The sequence below is a fragment of the Pavona decussata genome, unplaced genomic scaffold, assembly GCF_977016875.1.
Source record: "Pavona decussata unplaced genomic scaffold, jaPavDecu1.1 SCAFFOLD_142, whole genome shotgun sequence".
Lineage (NCBI taxonomy): Eukaryota > Metazoa > Cnidaria > Anthozoa > Scleractinia > Agariciidae > Pavona > Pavona decussata.
This window is the reverse complement of record NW_028145555.1, coordinates 208,707-232,055: the sequence shown is the minus strand read 5'-3', so window position 1 is coordinate 232,055 and position 23,349 is coordinate 208,707. Positions and strand designations below refer to the sequence as shown.

Genomic DNA, 23,349 nt, shown 5'->3' with positions numbered 1-23,349 from the left:
AACGTTAGTCGAAGCTCTTAAATACGCCAGAGGCCTCGAAAGCGCCGATCAACACGCTACGAAAGTAGAGAGCCAAGCGCCAAATGATGTTACCGTCAAGCAAGAAGTCGATAAAATCACAGCGGACAGAAGTAAGGAAAAATCGTGCTTTAACTGCGGGAAACATTGGCCGCACCAAGGTGGACCAAGAAAATGCCCGGCTTTTCGAAAACAGTGTACAAGATGCGGGAAAAGAAACCATTTTGCGAAATGGTGTAAAAGCAAGCAAGAAGTTAAGGCCACAAGGGACCTAGGGCAAGCAGGCGAGCAAAGATCTGACACGTCGTCTAACAGCAGTGACGAAGGGTCCACGTGCATTCTGCAAGAGGTAAACCCTATGGGACCATCGGACAATAGGCCCCTAAAGAAAGTGCTAATTAGTGGCGTTGGCGTCACGGTACTTCCTGACAGCGGTGCTACGGTCAACGCTATGGATGAGTCAACGTTCAAGAAATTCGGCCTGGACAAAAAAGTAAAGATCAGAAAATCAAGATGCCAAATAAAGCCGTACGGGGCTGCTTCAGAGGCAAACACGCTACCGGTGCTGGGTTGTTTTGAAGCGCTTACGGAATCTAAGACGAAAATGAAAGTGGTCACGTGGCAGCTAATAAAAGGAGATACCCAGACCGCACCGTTGCTTAGTTACATAGACGGAAGAGACCTTGGAATGATTCGGGTCACCAATGCGATTGCAAAGGAAAGCAATCAATCTGAAGAAACTGGCAATGTGAAAGAAATCTTAGAGGAATTCAAGGACCGGTTCCAAGGAATTGGAAAGCTAAAGGGAATTCTGGTCGATTTGAATGTAGACCCCGACTTTAAGCCGGTCGCACAGCCACCACGCCGACAACCGTTCAGCGTACGTCAAAAAATGGAAGATGAAATACAACATCTCATTGACCAAGACATCATTGAAAAGGTCAGCGAACCAACGGGATGGGTGTCACCACCTGTGGTTACCCCCAAGAAGGATCAGAGCCAAATACGCCTGAACGTGGACATGCGCGTGGCAAATCAAGCAATACCCCGCAGACACACCCAGCACCCCACGATAGACGACGTGGTCAATGAACTTAGCGGATCAACTGTTTTTTCACACCTGGATATGAGCAAGGGATACCACCAACTGGAGCTTGATTTGAGCTCGAGGAACATTACGACATTTTCGACTCACATTGGCTTGTACAGATATAAGAGGCTGAACTATGGTACAAGATCAGCAGCAGAGATATTTCAAGAGACGATCAGGGAGGAATTGACTCACGACCTAAATGGAGTCTTTAACATTAGTGATGACATCATTGTACATGGGCGTGACACAAAAGAACACGATGCAAACCTGAAAGCGCTCCTTGAGAAGAGTCGCGAAAAGAATGTGACATTCAACAAAGCGAAATGTGAGTTTAACAAAGATCGCGTGGTTTACTATGGCTTGATGTTCTCGAAAGATGGAGTATCGCCAGATCCGTGCAAGGTGAAAGCCATTAAGTCGGCGGAACGCCCTAGAAATGCCACGGAACTTAACTCATTCCTCTGCACAGTCAGATATAGCTCACGATTCATGGAAGCCAGCCGGTATCAGAGGGCTGCCTGCAAACTCGGTGAACTAGTTACGGGAAAATTCGAGTGGAAGCAAGAACACTCTGAAGCATTCGAGGAACTCAAGGACATGCTTAGTAGCGATACGGTCCAAGCATACTTTGATCCCCAGGCGGAACACGAGCTCCACATTGATGGATGCCCTGTGGGGCTGGCCGCAACCCCTTACGCAGAGAAAACCGGGGGAGCAGTGTTGGCGAGTCGTGCAGTATGCTAGTCGGAGCCTCACAGACCCGGAGAAACGGTACAGCCAGATCGAGTTAGAAGCTTTGGCCGGTGATTTCGGTTGCAAGAAATTTCATCTGTTCCTGTACGGGAGACCCTTTAAGATGGTGACAGACCACAAACCTCTGGAAAGTGTGTTCAACAAACCCACCCACACGACCTCGATCCGTGTCCAAAGGATCGTCAACCGTATGATGGACTATGACTTCGTGGTCGAGTACCGCCCGGGAAAGGAAAACATATCTGACTACACTTCACGGCACCCTGTGTCACTCCTCGAGTGTTCCAAGTTCGAAATGAGAACGACTAAGGAGGTACGCCATTATGTAAATTACGTTGTGACGTGCAACACGCCCAAAGCTGTCACCAGAGACCAAGTGAAGGAAGCTACTGATGAAGACCCGGCACTAGTTGAATTGAAGAAGTGTATCAACCAAGGCTGGATAGACACAAAGGTTTCAAGCATACAGGGATACAGGCACGTTTTCCATGAACTCACCATAGTAGACGGGATGGTTCTTGAGAGGGGATAGGATTGTCGTACCGGCAAAACTTAGACAGAGGATGGTAGAGATAGCACATGAGGGGCATCAAGGGCTTGTACGGACAAAACAGCTCCTGAGAGCACATGTATGGTTTCCGGGAATGGACTCCCAATGTGACATGTTTGTGTCCACTTGCATCGCCTGCCAATCTAACACCCCCCAAACACATCGCGAGCCACTGAAGATGACTGAACTACCTGGGGGACCGTGGGATAAGGTCAGCGTGGATTTTTGCGGGCCTATGGCTAATGGAGACCTCGCCCTCGTATTCTACTGCCAATATTCCAGATACCCAGTGGTCGAATTCGTGGGATCCACTAGTGAAAAGGCAACCATCCCGGTGTTCAAGAGGGTGTTTGACACATATGGAGTACCAGAGGAGATCAAATCGGATAACGGTCCACCTTTCAACAGCCATAAATTTGAAGAATTCTCACAAGAAGAAGGGTTCAAGCACCGGAAAGTCACACCAGGGTGGGCAGAAGCCAACGGCGACGTCGAAAGGTTTATGCAGAGAATAAAGAAGACTGCACGGATTGCTGCATTGGAAGGCAAACCGGTGAGGGATGAAGTGCGCAGGGGAGTCAGAGCATACAGAGCAACTGAACATGCAACCACCGGAGTCAGCCCGAACAAACTCATGTTCGGAAGGGAACTACGGGGAAAATTCCCAGAGGTCAAGCGACAACCTAAACATCCGGACGACACGGTGATCCGCCACAACGACAAAAAACGGAAACTGAAAATGAAGCAGTACGCGGATAAGAGAAGACACACAGCTGTGATGAAAATCAAAGTCGGAGATACGGTATTGTGCAAACAAGAACGGAAACACAGCTTAACGCCCCTGTATGACCCGGACCCGATGGTGGTTATTGGTGTCAAGGGAAGCATGATCACAGCCAAGAACGATGTGAAAATTCGTACCAGGAACTACGCGGATTGGAAGCTGCTTAAGAACGGGTGTAGAGAATCGGTTCAGTGTGACGACTCCGACAGTGAAGACGCATTTGAGCCGGATGCCGTTACCGTGGATAGAGCAGGTTCGGAGCAGCCCGGTACAGACCGCGGTGAAAACGCGGTGCCAACGGATAGAATACGCGAACCTCAGCATGGACAACAGCAGCCCAGAGCCCATTCTCGATCAGACCATGATAGTGACCGTGAGCAAAGACATGCAGCCCGTGACAGGCCCAGGAGGAAAATAACGTCTACAAAGGACACTAGATACAAAAACTTTGTCTGTGAATAACAATATTTATTCGTTTATTTTGTTGTATTTTGCACCACATAGACTAATGCACCCTTGAACTTTATCCGCAAATGGGGGAGAGATGTGATGGCGTGGAGGGCCTGGACGCGTGGAGTGGCGGGAACATTATGTATTCACAATATATATTCTCACGTTTTGCACTATGTAGATTAGTATAAGCGGAACGCCGAACGGGCATTAACGGTTGCCCATGATTAAGCGTGTAATATGACTAAAGGACATTAAACAAAGAATCGGTTAAGCTAGCCTCAAAGAGCAAAACAGGGCAATTGCATAGCCAAGGAAGTGCTGAGTTTCCTTTTCAGTACTATTACGACGTACTGATGGAACCTTAGTCCGTCATGAACAGCTCCTGGACTAACAAAAGAAACAAGGTTTAAGTAAGGTCATGTGTGATTGACCAATGGACTAATCGTTTTGAATACATGAGTTCTGTTTTACTCAAAAACACAGTGTAAGCCTGGGTACCAAGCATTTTGCGTATATTATGCCGTCCAAAAGTTGGACTGAGAATGTTGAACAGATAACAGGAAGTGTTTGTAACAAATTTCAAGAGTATATAGTATATAGTATACTTTACATATGATTTTTAATAATTTGACTTTTAAGGGAACTAAGGACAATGACAGGACGACGAAACTTTCATTAGTTATGATCATATATATCTACTCAGTAGACTACAAATTATGTTTAATTTCTCCCTTAAGAGAATCTAAGAACAATGGTAAAATGAAAACGCTTTCATAATTATTTAAATTTGCAGTCGTAGAAAACGAGGGAAAAGCCGTATAAATTGTCGCTGGAACTAAAATGCCTCTTCAGTAAACTTTGACCCACTTTTAACTATCTGATGTTAGTAACTCAAAACTTAATAATTAGATATATCATTAAAAGAAACCTCATACAACCATTCAAAAAGCGCACAGAAATCGGTTCAGTCCTTCTCCAGAATATACAACGGCCCCTGTTGACTCGTTTTATAATCATCACCAAACATAATTAAATATTTATCAGTCAAAAACTTATGGTAATATATGGTGATAATTTTTTCATTAGAGGAAGCGAAGCATAACACCTTAACTGAAGAGAGAGTAAAGCTGTACAAATTGACATTTCTATAACTTTTTATCTTCACGTATAGAAAATTATCATTAAAAAAGAACTTTCCGATTAAGGTTGAATTGGTTGTAAAAAGCCGGGGGTACTGTATTATTTATCACTAACTTAAGGATACTGCTTTCACACAAGTTCTGTCAGCAATTGAGATTACCTTCGGAAACGCTATCTTCCCGAGGGGCATATATTTTTGTAGGCGAAATTTGTTTCGCATTTTCCACGAACAGCGAAATAGAAATGCCATGAAAAAAAAAAACATCACCAAAATCTTTTCTTATGTTTTATTTATGACACTGAATTACACATATTTCTGACAAATCCTATGGAACAAAATGTCAAACAGAAATAAAATTAATCTTTTTTAAAGATTATGTTGCTATCACATTGGAAGGTCATTAATTGCCAAGGACTTTTGCTGATTGCTGCAGTTACCTGAATGATTCAAATTTTCTTGACGATTAAAATGAAAACAGTACGTTCTTATTGACTGTTTTAACTCGTTAATGCGAAGAATTGTTAAGAGTGGATTAACAGCCGAATTAATAAACAGAAATATGACACACGATTCCCTTAATATGAAAAACCAAGCCTGATTACCACAACTAGGACAATTCACTTCAATAATGATAGCTACAAAATATGGCACAAGGGACAAAATTATAAACAGGAGAATGAAAAATGAAGTTGATGCAAATTTTCTCTCCATTTGCGCAGTTCTTATCTTTCGCATTTCTTCGAGATCTGGATTGTTTGGCATTTTCGTTTGCCTTTGAAAGCCGACTCGTGCACGCCTTTTCAGGACGAGGAATATTCCCAAATATGCAAGCGTAGCCAGGACAAGTGGAAAGGTGGTATGCAAATGTATGTCAACTGTAAGGTAAATATCCATCGGAACATGTTTGTCAAGTTGGATTAAAGAGAAAATCGCTGAAAAAACAACGATGGCTGTGTTGCAGAGCAGAATTTTTCGTGGCTTGACTTTGCGATGATAGAAATGTGGGCAAATAACAGCTAAGAAACGATCCACCGACATTGCTGTTACCAGGAGAATAGAACTGTTGATTCCAATGTATCCCAGAATTTTCACATTGTCACCGTCTCGGGGAACATTTTTCTCGCCAAAAGCACACCAAAAGCGCATCACTGCTTCTCCAAAACATACCACAATTCCATTGAAGAGGTCCATTGCTGCAATAAAGATCAGGAACACGGAGAAGGACTTCCTGAAACAGCGCAGAGGATTTCTGTAGTACACGATTAAGACAATACTATTTGGAACAGAAATAAGTAATATGAGACATACAAAGGGAATTCCACTGCCAAGGCAAAGCGATTGCTCAAAACTTCTTTCCATCATTGGTCGATAGACCCAAAGCGAACCAGGCCAGTTAGCGATGAAGATCTAACAATTCAATCAAGGGATTGAGGTGCGTCCGTGTATTTCCTTCCTTCAAACAGTTTGCGAATCATTCAAAATTGAACAAATACTCTCACTGATTAAACAGTGGCGTACCAATTTCTTTCAACAAAATATCAGACAACCTTCCTTTGCTTTCTAAAATTATCCCGTACTTTTCTGCTGAAAAATCATTTCTCGACTCTAGAAATACCGCGCGCAATAGAACATGATGCAAGGATTGAGGTTTGCCTGCGTTGCGGTTCCCTTTAACTATTAATGATCCGTGTATCATTTCCACTTAGTGACATGATACATTTTTAACAAACAGATATATATTGGATGTGAAAATTACCATCTTGCCACAAAAAAACACATTAACGGAGTAAGTCCAATGAAATAATCAACACCTGTCTCTATGTTATAAACGACCCAATAAGCCAGCTGAAAAAAGATAATTTGAATCGCACAATATAAATAATAATAATAATAATAATAATAATAATAATAGTAATAATAATATTCCAAGCAAAATTGATATTTACAAGTTAAAAGTAGAAAAAAAGAGCTATTAAAACCTATTTACAATTCAATATTTAAAATTCATTTCGATTAAAAAAAAAGCGACTATTTCCAAGTACAACAGAGCTATTTTCAAGCACAATTTTTTAACAATAGTAAGACTAAAATTTTGATGAAATAAAAAAGTTGTTAAAAAGATCCTAAAATACTAATTTACAACGTCACGCCATCATTCACTTTCTAAAATTAGCGGAGACACGCTTGGCTAGCGTTTAAGCGGCAGTCATCAATGAAATCCCCAAATGGAATTTTGTGAAAAGGTGTCCTGGAGCCTCGTACGCATGTGTGTACCGACTTTAAAATCTCAAAAGAAAGCAATGTTCTAATCCAAGTGATAGTAATGTGATAAGGTTCCTCATTCTTTTCTGAGAGCTTCTCGGCTAGGCGTTTGAGAAAACAATTGCAGTCGGCTCCCATCCCACCGTTGGTTCCAAAAACTAGGGGAGTGAAAGATCCCATTTCAACGTCCAGCACCCTCTGTTGGTACTTCCGCTTTTTCTCTTCTTCCTGCTCTTTAAAGATTGTCGATGTTGCTTTTCCCTGGTTACACTTGGAGTTAACATGCGTTACTCTGACATCGAAAAATGCTGTAACTCCTCGAGACCAAAAGCCCCCTGCCTTCATGTCCAGTCTTGCCTCCGGACTTGTCACCGCGCTTCTGAGGTTGAATTGCATAATAATAATAATAATAATAATAATAATAATAATAATAATAATAATAATAATAATAATAATAATAATAATAATAATAATAATAATAATAATAATAATAATAATAATAATAACAAAACTGATCGTCATTAGCAGAAAGGTAATGCCCAACATTATCTAGAAGGGTTTGATGCTATTAATGGAAAGCGGAAAATTAAGCTTCACGTTGAAATACCGGATTTCATTCAAAAAAATCCTGATGTTCGTATTGTTATAATTTTAAAAACGTCATACGTCATATAAAAAAAGGAAAAGGAAATGCAAAAATATAATTAATAATTATTCCACTCACGCTTGTTGGACATGAGATGATAGATAGCCAACAAGGCTATAATCATGTCATATCCAACAAGCGCGAGTGGAATAATTGTCTTATTGAAAACAATCAAGAAATATCTCATGTTACAGTCGAACCTGTATTAAGCGGTCACCCTCGGGGAATGGCTGAGTGACCGCTTAATACAGGTTGCACAGAATACATCACTTACTTGGTTAAGAAAGTTCGGCGATAAAATAGTATGACAAAGAAGAGCATGGTATTGAAACGGACCCGTAAGACATTAACGCCACGACTGTGCAGCTCATTAGAAACTCAATTGCCTGGCACGCTACTTGTTACCATATTTGAGTGGTTTCCTTTTACAAAGTGACCGTTTAAAACAGGTCAAGACAAAAGAAACAGCTCACTGGGACTTAGTATAGGGTGACCGCGACCCCTTAATAGAGGTGACCGTTTAATACAGGTCAGGATTACAGTAATTAAGGGAAGTAATTTTCGGGACTTTGACAACTGACCGCTTAATAGAGGGTGACCGCTTAATACAGGTTCGACTGTAGTAATGTAGTTAATCCGATAAAAAAAGTTCAATTATTAATTTTAAAGACATGTTTCGGAAGTTTTATCTGCCATTGTTTTGCAAGTATTAAATGTCCTATCTTTGTTGACATTACATCCCTCGTTGTTGTAATTAGCTTTGGCCTTTAACCAACACTGTCATGCCAGTGAATATTCATTAATGTCTTTAAAATAAAAATGTTGTCCTTTTCATCAAACTGTTGTGGAAGTCTGCTGCTTCTCAGACTGTTTGTGTAATGCTACTTGACGTGTGTACTCACTATTGTTGAACAGGAAATATAATGCGCACCAAACCTCTAAAACTACGCAGTTTAAATGCAAAATCGAAACATTCTAAACTTGAAAATCAGAATTAGTTCGTAGTCGAACCACAAAACTCGAAAGTGAAGCAAACTAGAAAACGAACCAGCCAAAGCTCATAAAAACATCATCGACCAAATCTTCGCAAAGGAATTATCGAGACACGCAAAATTAAAACAGCCTAAATCTGGAAAATGATCGGGAAGCAACGGAAACTTGAAAACTAATCATCGACTATTAAAAATATCACGGGACTGGATCAAAAACGAAGCACTCTAACATAAAAACAAAACAACTTGAAACGGAGACAAAGTCAGTGGGTATCGAACACGGATCGAAATATTAGTGTCGACTAAAATACTCAATGATTATTAAGACCAAAACTGCTCCAGTAAACTATATTAAGGCATAGATCCGCAGGTGATTCGCCCAAAACGTTGGCGGTGGTTTAATCTTCTTACGCTCTCATCCTAATCTCGTAAGATTCGCAAACAGAAAATTTTGTGAGTTCGGAATATGTGATGTGTGATAATCTGGCCAAGCAAATCAGTGCGGCCAGAGGATGCTAGAAAACGTTTGCCTTTCTGATAATAATTTACTTTTTCTAGTACCAAAGGTAAAGGTAAAAAGGGCAAAAAAAAGTTTGGTGCATGGATATTATTAAGTTTTTCGAATGTTTTGAGCGAAACGTTCTTTTTTACTGGTACCTCGTCCCACATAAGATAGTTGAAATTTTCGAATCTTAAATTTCAGTTAATTCAAAGTTTCCAAGAGTCAAAATTATGTGAGTAATATTCTTGACGGTAGAAAGCTTGTGGGAGCCAAGTGGAAGCCCCGAAGAAGTAATAAAAATTGTTCTCATTTCGCTCGAAAGATTTTAATTTTAAAAATAACCCTGAAATGTCACTTGACAAGAGATGATCCCTCTAAACCTTTCATTTTGCTATCAAGAAAATGGTAGATTTATTTAATGTTTTATAAAATGCCGCTAATAAATTTAGACCATAGCCCATTTAATTTTTTTTTTTTAAGAAAGGAATTTAGGCCCAGGCCTCAATTCACCTGTGTGCATTTAATCTGATCTGATATTCATTTTCCTGAATTACCAATGAACGTTTCATTTTCGAGTCTCAGCCGCTTCTTTTTCGAGCATTTGATGCTCTTTTCAAATTTTTTGTCCTTTTGCTTTCGATCGTTAGCTTGACAAAACAAAACGTTGTTTTTCCCGTTACTGTGTGTATTCCAGTCATTCCCGATTGAGAAGATTTGTAAAGTGTGAGACGCATCGTGGTAAGTACATATATTTTCAAAGTTTATTTTTTTTTGAATGGCTTTAGTATATATCACCGGCTTCAGCGTTGGCCTTTGGGTATCTAAAGAGCAAAGAAAATATGTTAATAATTTGTTGACTGACTGGCATGCGAATTTGACTGACGCGCTCCGAAATCAAGAAATGAACAGAAGATCTGGAGGACAAGGAACCCTTCTGTAACGAAACTCTGGTGGCAATAGAATACACTGACATAAAAAAAATAGAAAGAGGACATAGTATGTTCAGTAAACTTTATTATATATTGTTTTTTCTTTTCGTTAATAAAAAAAATACATTTCAGCCACCCTTCAGACTAAAATGAAAACAAAGTGTAAAGGACTTAGTTTCTAAAGACACTGTGGTACTTTTGTCGGTGGGGAGAAGAGATGAATGTTTGGTTTATCAACAGAGTTGATCACTAAAGGTAAATTGGCCACCGTAAAGAGATTCGAGTGCTGAGTCGAGCGTGAGTCCTTCGCCGTCGTGAGATTCGCTTAAATTCGATGAAGAGCTATCGCTTGAAACGTCAGCGTTCGAATTTCTTTACGGTGGCTAATTTATCTTGAGAAACAAAACCTGTGATCTGACTTTGCAGTTGATTCTGGGCTTTCATTTAACGCTTTGACGGCTGAATTTCGAGAAAAATACCGCAAATTCAAGCTCAAAAGTGCGTTTCTTGTACTTTGTCATGTCCAATTTCAACCAAACTACCAATAACATTACTTATGACTCTACCATTTACTTTTTCTTTATTATATATTGGAGTTCTTGTTCAGACACCCGCAGAAAGAAAACTTTCATTCGGCTGAATGAATCAAAATTTCTATCAAAATTCGCGCGCACAGAACACCGGAAGTGGAAATGTTGCAGCGTAAAATCGGAATAAAAGCTGCAAGAAACATTTGTTTTTATTTTGAGATTCGCACGGTGACCTATCTAAATATTTTACATGTATCCAAAATTCAACATGCACCTTTTAATAGGAACGTGTAAGCGTGGAAATTCATCCTGTAGAATTTTGTGTAGGTGAAAAAAAAAATACCTTTTTGATATAACACAAGATCTACTGAATAGCTTTGTGTCATATAACCAGAGGAGTTGAAGAATTAAAAAGAGAGCGAGATAATGAACAGCAACTGAAACGTAGATGTATTTTAGGAGTAAAAACAAGTGTTTCCAGTCTACTTAGGTCCCAGCTTGGAGTACTTCGTTTTCAAGTTATATAATTACACGTCACCGCTTATTTGGTCTTGTTTCTTTTTTTAGCTACCTAACCAATAACAGACCTCTTTTTCGCCACTATTGTGTGTATTGCACATATTGACCTTAAGTGGAGTCGTGGTAAGGCTCGATGTTTTAGAACTTCATTGTCTTGTATGTACCCTTTATTGATACCAATTGAGTATAGAACTATGATTTATGCTCTATCGTACACAGTCGTATCAAAATCTATCACTTGTTTTCGCCGCAGGGGGGCTGTTTGGCCGTATGATCTTGAAATTGGCCCTCGTTACGAAGAAAATCTTAAAGGTTAAATGTACAATAGATCAAACCGTCAAATTGTTAGTTAACTTTCTTAAATAATTCCATTATATTAAGTTGTTGGTTTTTAACTTCATGAAAAGAAAAAGGCATTCTTCTTCTTCTTCTACTTCTTCTTGTTGTTTTTTTTTTGTTTTTGTTTTTTCGGGGAGAAGGGGAGGGGGGGGGGGGGGTTGGGGGTAGTTATTAATAGGTATTAAGTGCAACCGTTGTGAAATAAAGTAATTAAATTACCAAATAATTTGATTAGAAACGATGAAATAGGTAGAAATGGTATGGAACTGCATGATTTTTTGAGGCTTTCATAGAGAAGAAATTTGTAAATCAGAAGGTGAAAATGTAATGTAATTAACAACACTTTCGTAACGAAACTCGTGCCAATGGAATGGAACAGAATATTGGCAAAAGAAAAATGATGTTAAAAAAATATGTATTTTCTTTTATTTTTTTTTTTTCACTGAATTTAATTTTATATGCAATTTTGTAAATTCTACTCAAAGGACGGCAGACTCTGTCATTTCTTGCTCGTTTGCGCGTGTTTCCTTTAAAGAAAAAATCCCTTTTTTGCACGTAAGGTTCCTTTGATGATTAGTCGCAATGCTGGACTATTGTAAATACTGAGCCAAGGGTTCAGTTACAGACAAGAAGTCAACAACATCTTTTAATAACCAATTGTCACCTCATGTTTGTTGTACTGAGGTGTATTCGTCGTAGCTGCATGCTTCTGGAGCCTTCTAAAAGAGAAAGTTTTCCTCGCTCACAATATATAGACAAGCCAAGATAGAAACTATTCCTTAGTTGCCTAGATAAGTAAACTGTTTAACGTGTTGTAATAACTTAGCCGTGAATTGTTTTCTTCAGATCATAACTGTAATTAGAGTTATGTGTAAAATATGCAAGATATGAGTCAAACTATACCCGGTGTGGTCGATCTACCGTAACCTTGATCCCACTCTGAAGCCGTTTCCTGGTTTACGTTCGAGAGATTCAAGTCTACTGTTGGTTCCAAGAGCTATCTACTCTAATAATCCCGGTGATTTCTGCCGTATAGGTCCTGGCCTTTCCGCAGCTAGCGAATATTCCCTAAAATTGAAAGGCATTTCCTAGAGACAAGAGAATCTTGTCCCGATATAGCCCAAAAACTTGTCGTCACAAATCCGCAGTTTGTCAACTGTGGGAAAAATCACTGCTTGTATGTAAAAATATCTTTTTTCCCTTTTTTATTTTCTTATAAATATTCTCTTATAACTCCAATGGGAGCACTCGGGATCTTTTTAAAAAAAATGGTTATCACTCGGTATGGCTTTTATGAGGGATCAGTGGGTCAGCTAGAACAAGAACTTTTTGACAAAGAAGCCTTCAATGTAGGACATGCTTTGGTGGTGTTAGAACTACCGTCACCCCTCCCCCGAATCGGCAACTCAGATTTTGAATTCTGAGTAATACCATTTGTGAAATCATTCGTCAGAGAGTCCAACTTTTTTGTGGAATAGTGCATCACGTGACCAGTTTCAACAACAACAACAAGCTTTACAACAACAACAAGCTTTATTTGCATGACTATAACAAATACAGTATTGCAAAAGCTATTCATAGCTAATTATTGATTCTTAAGATAACTTAAAATAAAATAAAATAAAGTAACTGAAGTCTTTGCTTATTTTAAACTTTTCATACAGTAGAAGTTATCATTCCGGAGAGAAGTTTATCTCTCAATTCGAAGCACGAGGAAACAAATGAAATTAATTGAGTGTTTATAAAATAGTCTGTTGAGTTCATTATATGCAATAGTAAAGTTTCTTTTACTAATAGTCGTGTAAATGGAAGGCTAGGTTCTATTTTAGAAAAGAACATATCTCTTAAAGAAGAGTAACTTGGGCAATCTAATAAAAAATGAATTTCGTCTTCAATGGTTTTACGGTTGCAAACATTACACACCCTTTCATTACGGGGTATGTTGTCGTATCTTCCTGTTTCAATCAAAAGCTTGTGGCTGCTTATTCTTAGTTTCACTAATGCTTTCCTAGAAGCGTTTTTCCTTGTGAGGTCTAGGTAAGCAGAGGGGCCAAAAGTTGTTTTGATTGTGTCATAAAAGCTGAGTTTTTGTGAGTGTTGAAGGGTTTGGTGCCAATAAGAGATATATTTCTTTTTCATAAGATCTATATATTGTTTGATGTTATTTTCATTCAATGTGTTATAATTAAAGTTGGGGAAATTATAGTATTCACTCATCTTCATGAGACTGGAGTAAAAGCTAGTTTGACCGCTATAATGAAGGTCAACAGATATTCTTAGGGTTTGTTTTGCTATAGAATGTTCATTCTTTCCTTGGAGGTAGTGTACGTAATTAAGTATCTTTTTATTTATGTCAACGATTAGAGGAAATCTGCCAAGTTCAGCTCCACATGCAACGTTGGATGACTTATTATGTACTTCTAAATAGCGTTTACAGAAATGTAAATGTGTTTTTTCAATTCTGGAGCCTTCCCACGACTTAAAATCTGATTTAACAAAGGCACCCCACACTTCACTATTGTAGGTTAGAATTGGCTGAATCATTGTGTCAAAAATTTTACATGCACGTGAAGGTTTCAGTGTACTAAAATCAGTGTGTCGTCTTAGACTAAAGAAAGCATGAAGAGCTTTTTGTCGAAGATGTTCAAGCGAAAGTGTGAAATTTCCGGAAGACGAAATGCGAGTTCCTAAGTAAGTGTAGTCTTGTACTATATTTACTAATTCATCGCCTATGTGAAAGGTATAATCGCATTTTTTTGTGCTTTTTTGAAAAATCAATATCTTGGTTTTCTTAAGGTTTATATTTAGCATCCATGAGTTGCAAAATGATGATAAACTGTTAAGGCAATTTTGTAATCCCAATTTTGATCGTGACAATATAATTAAGTCATCTGCATAAAATAATGAGCTGAGTTTGGTGCCATTTGGTAGTATAAACGGGTCAGACAAAATATTGTTGAACGAAAAGGCTAAATCATTAACATATAGATTAAAGAGCAGAGGACTTAAAATGCAGCCTTGACGCAGCCCTCTACTGTATTGAAAAGATCGCGTTTGACTATTTCCAATTCTAACAGAACACGTAGAATTCGAGAATAAACTTTTGATAATTTTATAAAAGCTTCCTCCGACATTGATTTGTAACAACTTGTACATAAGCCCATCGTGCCAGACAGAATCAAACGCTTTTCTAAAGTCCACAAAACATGCGTATACTTTTGTTTGGTGAGATTTGACATATTTATCTACTAGTGTTCGTAGTGTAAAGACATGGTCTGCTGTTCGATTTTTTGCTAAAAAACCAATTTGAGATTTATGAAGAATGTTATGCGACTGAACATGTTCGAGGAGTCTTTGATTGAGAATTGAGCAAAATAATTTACCAAGACAACTAGAAATACAGATTCCACGATAATTTGAGGGATCAGTTTTTTAATGACCTTAATTTTTAAACAGCGTTTTGCAGTTGTTAAAATAATATTTTCTACTGCATCGAGGGAGGTGTTGATGTTTCTGTCTGGCCCACTGTCAATAAGAAAATCGTGTATCAATCTCTGTATATCTCTTGATTGTAGCGCGGCTCTAAATTTTTGTGGTGAATTACTTTCCCAAATAAATTGTTTGGGTAAACGAGTTAGTGTATCGTTGGTATTTGTTGTGGCTAAGTGATTATCATTTGTGCCAATATTAAGCCATGCCATTATTGAACTGTGATCTGATAAACTTGACGGCTCTCTAACAATGAATTTCGCCACATGGGGGAATAAATTTTGATCACATACTGCATAGTCAATAACACTGACTCCTGATTTTCCATGATATGTGGGTCTTCCTAATGAATCACCAGATATTCGACCATTCAGAATTCTTAGATCTGCACTCCGACAGATTTCTAAAAGCTTTTTCCCATGGTTATTTAAATCGTTATCAAAGCTATTTCGCTGAAAGGCGTATTGTGAAGATTTAGATTGATCATTTACTATAATCGAGTTGCCATCTTGACAAACATTGTCTGGGTATTTACCTGTTCTTGAGTTGAAATCTCCCATGAGGAATATTGATCCGTGTGAGGAGAATTTTTCGATGTCATTTTCAAGTTCTTCAAATAGTTCAGGAGAGAAGTAAATGGAATTGTACGGTGGAATATAGGCGCCACACACATAGATGTCGTTATCAGTTTTCGTGAATTTCTTCAGAATTTTAAACCATAAAAAATTCGTCGATTGTTTTTCCACTGAGATCCAATCATGAAACTTTGGCTTATAAAGCAAAGCTAGGCCCCCCGAGTGGCGACCGCAGTTTCCTGTTTTTACGGCATTTGTAGTCACAACCTTGAAGCCTTCAACTTCAATATTCCCTTTTTTCCATGTTTCGGAAAGAATTGTGAAATCAGAATTTTTGATCATACTTAAAAAGTCACTATTTCGTAATTTGTCGCCTAATGTCTTTGAAAACAGACCATTGATATTCCAGGCAAAAAAGGAGAGCTTATTAGATTGATTTGATTCCGGCATATCGGTATCCGAAAAGAGAAAATAGAGCAAATTCACCGGATATCCCGGTAAATAGCCCCGCTATGTCACTTAGAGGCAAAGGAAAGTCTATATTAGTTTATAAGGCATTAGAGTAGAGTCTTAATAAAACGCAGTAACGATACCAGTTCCTTGGGTACTTCCACTCCAGAGATCTTGCTATCACCAGACTGATCATTGTAAGGGAGAGATGAAGAGTTGGGCACTAGATGCTCATTCGCTTTTGCAGGCGGACCATTCTGTGCATGAACTAATTTTGACTGCTGCTGCGGAGTGTGGTAGGTCGGTCTGTTGGTTCCGCTGAGGGGACCATATTTTACAGCATTACTGTAGGAAGAATAACCTTCCAGGGAACTTGTATAGGGCTGGCGAAACGATGGTGGTGGATGATGTGTCTCTGCGTTTAGGTAGAATTTGTTCAGGCCGTTTCCAACCTGATTGGTTGGGAATGCATGGATTTCCTCCGTCTTTGGATAAAGTGAACGCGAGGGTGAGGACGAAGAGCGGTTCGGTTGGCTTGGAACAGAACGAGGTGGTTGTTGAGCTCGGCCACGAATTGCTGCTACGAGGTTCGCGGCAAACAAGCCAAGGTGCCTTTTCTTAAGGTGTTTGTTGTCATGTAAGACATCTAGTCCTTTGGAGAAGATATTTTCATGACTCAACATGTGGACGTTTGGTAATGTAGAACAGCTGTCAAAAAGTTTCGCGTTTATTTTTGACAGATTGTGCAAGGAGATATCTGCTCGAGGTAGAAGAGTAGAATAGATAATTTTACTTTTTGGAAACATTGTGGATACTTGTGTAATAAAGACGGAGATTTCAGAGATGAAGTCGTCTATTAGTGTGGTCGGCGTTAGATCATTTGTTCCACTGTGGAAGAGAATTAGTTTTGGGTGCTCCGGTTCTTTATTGATTTCGTCTTGTAGAATTGTGCGAGCGTGAGTGGTTGTGGGACATCTGAAAAAAGTAAAGTCCTGGCCAGAAGGGAAAAGCTTTTTCTTGTCGAGAAACTTTCCATTTGAGTCGCAAAGAAAAACACATTTGTCGACCACAGCAGGGAAGCTAGGTGGTTGAGTTGGGATACCATTGCCGCGCTGGTTAGGAGGATTGGTTTTTGGTGAAGTGGTAGCAGTGTTGTTTACCACATCAATATCCTGTCGACTGTTTGATGTGTTATCAGATTCACCATGATCTCGAAGTGGTATAAATCTGTTCTCTGTAGGGATATTCGGCGTTATTGACGGAGAACTTGTTTCCGTCGTCGAAGGTGTTGAGGTTCCAGGTCTTTTTTCGGAAGTGATGCTTGGCACAGATGAAGCGGAAGTTGTGTCTGGCTGATTTATCTCATCCGATGTATGTCTGGTGTTTTGCCAAAGCGCTGTTACTTGCTCTTTAAGAAAATTTATTTCCGCCTTTAGAGTATTTTCCGATTCTTGCAACACTTGATTTGTTTTTGTGATTTGCTGAGTTTTTTTGGTGCAGAGATTGATTTTCATCTTGCAGTGTCCTAATAACTTTTGATTGTTGAGAAATCATTTCTTGGAGTGATTTAATTTGGGAAGATAGATCAGAGTATCGATCATCGAGTGTTTGCTTTTGTACTTTGTTTAGCGATTTTGTCCTTGATATTCTCGAGATCTCCAGAGCTAACAATTTGATGATGAGTAAAATCCACTTCTAGTTGTCCAAGGGTGTCTCTCATGGATGCAATTGTTTTTAAGTGGTTGGGTGAAACCGTGAGTGGTTCCAGATCTTCCGTTAATTCTGTCAATGTTCTATTTCGGGTGGCTGAGCCATTATCATCGTTTTCCCCGTTGTTTGAAGCGGGAATGTCTCCATCTCCAACAAAGTGAATAAATTTTGTAAAGAAATTGTGAAGTGACGATCCAAATAGAGAAAAATCATTATAACGAGGGAGAGAAGTAAGAGGTTGGAGATCGGAAAGTGATTTTACAATGTTGAGGAGCACGGGAAACTCAAATTTGGTCCATTCCTCGAATTTCTTACCCTGAACTTGAATTCTTCCGGTTGTGCTAAAGACTGTTAGAGCGACCAATTGGTCTTCACCAGTGGATGTAAGTCCGACTAAATGAATAATGAGTTTGTCGCACTTTGATGTTGAACTAGGGCTGTCTTGTTCCTCCCATATGACGTTGTAGTCTACTGCATTTCCGGTGAGCTCGTAGTAGCGATACTGGAACGCTGTTATCCACAGTAAGAGACGATCTTCTGAAGTTGAAAAGGCAACAGATTTTGCTGAGGGCCTGTATATGGTAAGGTCGATGGATTCAAAAGGGACATTCTTCGATTTAGCGGCTGGTAGATGAAAATTGTCGACAATGTATCTGTTCAAATCCTGGCTTGGTTGCATAATTCGCATATGGGGTGATTTGATATCGCTTTTTCCACTAGTCACCAGTGTGGTTTCTTCTTCAAATTCGTGATTCTGTTTACCTTGTGCCATTAGCTAAATAGATAGCGGTAGCGCATTTACCAGGATACCAGAGAAAACCCAAAAAAGTTATTTTTTGCCTTCCATGACGAAAAACACGTGCGTCCACAATCCCTGATACCTGATACCTGACACCTGATACCTGATACCTGATACCTAATACAACAAGTTGTAGGCAAACAAAAATACTAGGAAAGCGCAGCTCCTCGAACCGTATTAAAAACACCGCAAATTGAATAGAGGCGGAAGATTAATACACCCTTTAAGTCTACAGATTTGTACTCTGTTATGTTTTAATTTTGCCGGCTCTATAGCTGACATTCTCACGGCTGCTCATTTTTAGAAAACAGGGTTGCCGCTCAACGCTCATTTGCCGGTATAAAGAAGCCCTAGACTATTGCACTTTTGTTTTCTTTTCTTTTTTTAGTTTACACCATCATGGAAAACACAGTCGAAATTTTGGGGACCGTCGTTATTGGCACACTTGTTGCCAAATTTCTTCTCAACAGCAGTCGAGTTCTACAAGCTATTAAGTTGTGCCGGGAATGTTTGATTATCCTGAACAACACAGCCCAGAAAGAAGAAGTACAATTAGCTAACACATGGCTATACATTCTGATGACTAAGGCATACCACCTTCTTAACGATCACACAAGTGGGGTACAATGCGCTAAAAAAAGTCTGGACTTTGTTCGCCGCCTTGGCTTAAGAGACGAAGAATGCACCGTAACCTCTCACCTAGCAAACAGATATAAACTTCAAGGAATATATAAAAAAGCAGAGGTTCTTTTTAAGAAATCACTGGGCTTCGCGATAGAAACAGGCAGTAGGAAGGAAGAAGCCTCGTGTTATGGAAATCTTGGTACTATCTATCAGTCTCTCGGTCAATATGGAAAAGCTGAAGAATATCAAAGGAAAGCACTTGCAATAGCAAAAGAAATTGGCGAAAAACACGGAGAAGCCGCGTGTTATGTAAACCTGGGAGCTGTGTATCAATCTCTCGGTGAATATGGAAAAGCTGAAGAATATCAAAGGAAAGCACTTACGATAGCAAAAGAAACTGGCGCCAAACAAAGAGAAGCCGCGTGTTATGCAAACCTGGGAGCCGTGTATCAATATCTCGGTGAATATGGAAAAGCTGAAGAATATCAAAGGAAAGCACTTGCAATAGCAAAAGTTACTGGCGACAAACAAAGAGAAACCGAGTGTCATGGAAACCTGGGAGCTGTGTATCGATCTCTCGATGAATATGGAAAAGCTGAAGAATATCTAAGGAAAGCACTCGCAATAGCAAAAGAAACTGGCGACAAACACGGAGAAGCCGCGTGTTATGGAAACCTGGGAGCTGTGTATATATATCTCGGTGAATATGGAAAAGGTGAAGAATATCTAAGGAAAGATCTTGCAATAGCAAAAGAAATTGGCCACAAACGAGAAGAAGCCATTTGTTATGGAAACCTGGGATCTTTGTTTCGTATACTTGGTAAACATTCTAATGCTAAAGATCACCACGAAAAAGCACTTGCCATGAGCAGAGAGATCGGTGACATAAGTTCAGAGGCTATGTGGCACCTTGATCTTGCATACGACATTCTGTCAACAAGAGATGAATGTTTACAACATGAAATCGTTCCGAATCTCCGTGCAAGCATTGACAAGTGCGAGAAAATGCGAAGCTTTCTGGGAAGCAATGACCAATTTAAGATATCCCTTTCGGACCTGCACAGTTCATCCTATCATTTCCTCAGTGCAATGTTTTGCGTTAGTGGAAATGCGATAGAAGCTCTTTCTGTTCTAGAACTTGGACGAGCCAGAGCTCTGGCAGACTTAATCTCAGCTCTATATTCTGCGCAACAACAAACATCAGACAATCCGCCGTCATGGGCTGATATTGAAAGGGTCGTGAAGAAAGAATGCAATTGTAGTTGTTTGTACATTTCATATTTTGAACAAAATATGTTCTTGTGGGTCCTTAAAAGAAACAAACAAGTACATTTTCGTGAAATAGACGTCAACGAATGCTTTGTCACCAAGGGATTGGAAAGAACTGTTCATCAAGTTTTTAGTGAGGAAAGCTATAGAGAATTTAATGTTCTCCCTGAAGAGCAATGTGAAGATCGATCACTGGCGTTTTCGAAAGCCAGCGACTCCACATGTGAACCAGCCGAGGAAGAAAGCTTGGCAGCTTACCGCCTTGTAGAGGAGGAAGAAGAAGAAAACCTACAACCCCTTCCCACCCGAGCGGAGCGTTACAGAATGATCATCGCTCCCGTGGCTGACTTTCTTGACCAACTTGAACTCATCATTGTTCCTGATCCCGCCTTGTACAAAGTCCCATTTGCAGCTTTAGAAAATGAAAGTGGAAATTATTTATCAGAGGAATACAGGGTCCGAATTATTCCTTCTTTGACAACTCTGGGGCTCATTCAAGACAGTCCAGCAGATTATCACAGTCAGACCGAAGCACTGATAGTGGGAGAACCAGACGTTAGGGACGTGTCCTACAAGGGAAGCCTTGGGGTCCTTTGCCGTTTGCCCTCTGCAAAAGAGGAAGCGGAGATGATAGGAGAACTGATCGGAGCTGTGCCTTTGTTAGGGAGGCAAGCAACTAAGGACGCGGTTCTTCAGCGCATACCTTCTGTAAGTCTGATTCATTTTGCTGCTCACGGTGATGCCGAAAGAGGAGAAATTGCTCTTGCTCCTCAATACCCCATTAACGGGATTCCAACCGAGAAAGACTATCTGTTGACAATGGCTGATATTTCACAAGTTAAACTGCGAGCAAAACTTGTAGTACTCAGCTGTTGTCACAGCGCACAAGGACATGTAAAAGCTGAGGGAGTTATTGGAATCGCCCGAGCTTTCTTAGGATCTGGTGCACGCTCAGTATTGGTGGCCTTGTGGGCCATACCAGACGAAGCAACAAAGAAATTAATGAGTCGTTTTTATGAGCATCTTGTTCGTGGGGAAAGTGCCAGTGAATCTCTTCACCAGGCCATGAAGTGGATGAGAAATAACGGTTATGCTGATGTGAGGGACTGGGCTCCTTTCATGCTGATTGGAGATAACGTGACGTTTGATTTTGAAAAGTAAAGGTTAGTTTATTATTTTATTATTAGTTTATTATTATATTTTACTTTATTATTAAGGGTTCTAATACATTATTTAAGGACAAAACTTTCCCATTCTGTTGGAAAGGCTTAAGGCTCTTTAACAGGAGACTAAAGGTACATTGTTATAGGACTATTCTTATATCCGATTTATGAACATCTTATATAATAGGATGATAATGCTTTTGAAAGCAGAATCTAAAGAATGATGCACTGATTCGGCTTATTCCAACAACGGGATAAATAACAAATTAACATGATCAGTGTATTTTATTTATATGTATTTACCAGAATGGATCTAAAGCCATTTTTGCTGAATAATGTGTGTGGGAGACCTTCAGTCTTTCCAGTCCAATTGCTTACGTCCATCTTCAGTCTTACTCATCTCTCAGCCTACATGGGCTGTTAGCTGTGTTCTATGTTTTGATTTATATTGACAACAATCAGTATTGATTTGTTAAAAACCAAAATTAACCAGTTGAATACGTTTGTGCTGTTGTTATCAGACCAACAGTTCGGTTAAAAAAAAACCTAATTCCTTTAATCTTTATGCCCTCCACTTTAGTTCGTTACGCACAAGGGTGTAGAATTACCGTTAAAAAAGCGGATTATAAAACTGACTCTTAGTCTAAAATTCGAATTTTTGTTTACAGTTGCAGGCTCTCACCTTGTCCGAGAAATGCCTGGCAAATTGGAACTTGGAATTGGACGTCAGAACATTTAACAGTTAACCACAGCGGACTTTAACTCTCAATCACTTGGACTGTAGGCATAAACTTATCAGATTCTCATTACTTAGAATCAGTAAAGTTTGCGTGCTTTCCGTTTTCTTTTTGGAAAGTGACAAGCAACTTCAATTTGGCAAGCATAAAATGAATAATAGTCCCTTTAGATTCAAGAACAGACTACTTTACTATCTCGTGATATGGGTTGATCCAAATTATACACCAAAAGATTGATACACCGTGGAGAAATTCTCCCGGAATGCAGGCTGTTAGGGGGCCAAGACTGCAGTTTTAATTTGGTACCTCTAGCATTTTGAGTTCTCAAAATTGTAGAGCGAAAGTTATTGTTTTTATAATCTTACAAGGTATAAATAAGGTAGAGACAGTACATTTTAAACTTACATAAGTGAATGTGTTTGTTAATTATTAATCATGCGAAATTAAAAGAGATGCTAGTCCCTTTGATTTCATTTGCTCCATTTTTAAATTTCCGACAGTTCGTTGTGAGTTGATTTGTATTTTTACCTTAAATTTAGATAACGATTGAGTTTTCATTTACAAAGAGGGTAAATAAGTGTCGATTTTCATTGTAGTCGATATGGGTTATTTTTAGCCTCCTTTTTCAGTAAAACAAAAGTATATCACCTTCCAATATTAAATACAGGAAGTATAAAAGTATTTTGTATGTAATATATCAAGTTTGATTTGAGCTTTGATTTTTATACTCCTTTGGAATCAGTCCGACGTTGGCGCAGTCGTCTTCAAACTAGAGTTGTCTCAGAGTGACATATTCAGTTCGACAATAGTAGATTTGTAGGTTCTGTGATTCTTTACTAAGATTTGTTTGCAAATATCGCGTAAATCAATTTGTATTTTATTAAGAAGAAAAACTAGTGTAGACTTTGCAGTACATGGTTTTATTTTCACTGAACTTTTTAAAAAAGGAAGAGTGTCTCTCTCTCCTGTAAGAAACAAGGAGCACTAAAGCATGTATCTCGAGTTGCTAAATAAACTGTCAT

At 39.2% G+C, this 23,349-nt stretch overlaps 2 protein-coding genes across 3 annotated transcripts; one reads left to right on the top strand and one right to left on the bottom strand.

Moving 5' to 3' along the window:
* Window positions 1-5,176: 5,176 nt before the first annotated feature.
* Window positions 5,177-6,440, bottom strand: LOC146466656 (adenosine receptor A1-like). The gene has a single exon (XM_085126980.1). The coding sequence runs from the start codon at window positions 6,152-6,154 to the stop codon at window positions 5,177-5,179; it is 978 nt and encodes a 325-aa protein (XP_084983106.1). The 5' UTR covers window positions 6,155-6,440.
* A 12,438-nt stretch (window positions 6,441-18,878) lies between these two features.
* On the top strand, window positions 18,879-23,315 carry LOC146466655 (tetratricopeptide repeat protein 28-like). Of its 2 annotated transcripts, none has more exons than XM_085126948.1 (2): window positions 18,879-21,590; window positions 22,265-23,315. In XM_085126948.1, the coding sequence occupies exon 1, from the start codon at window positions 18,934-18,936 to the stop codon at window positions 21,586-21,588; it is 2,655 nt and encodes an 884-aa protein (XP_084983074.1). In that variant the 5' UTR covers window positions 18,879-18,933; the 3' UTR covers window positions 21,589-21,590; window positions 22,265-23,315. The 2 variants fall into 2 exon arrangements, with proteins under 2 accessions (XP_084983074.1, XP_084983073.1); XM_085126947.1 differs by having other exon boundaries at window positions 22,259-23,315.
* The last annotated feature ends 34 nt before the right edge of the window (window positions 23,316-23,349 follow it).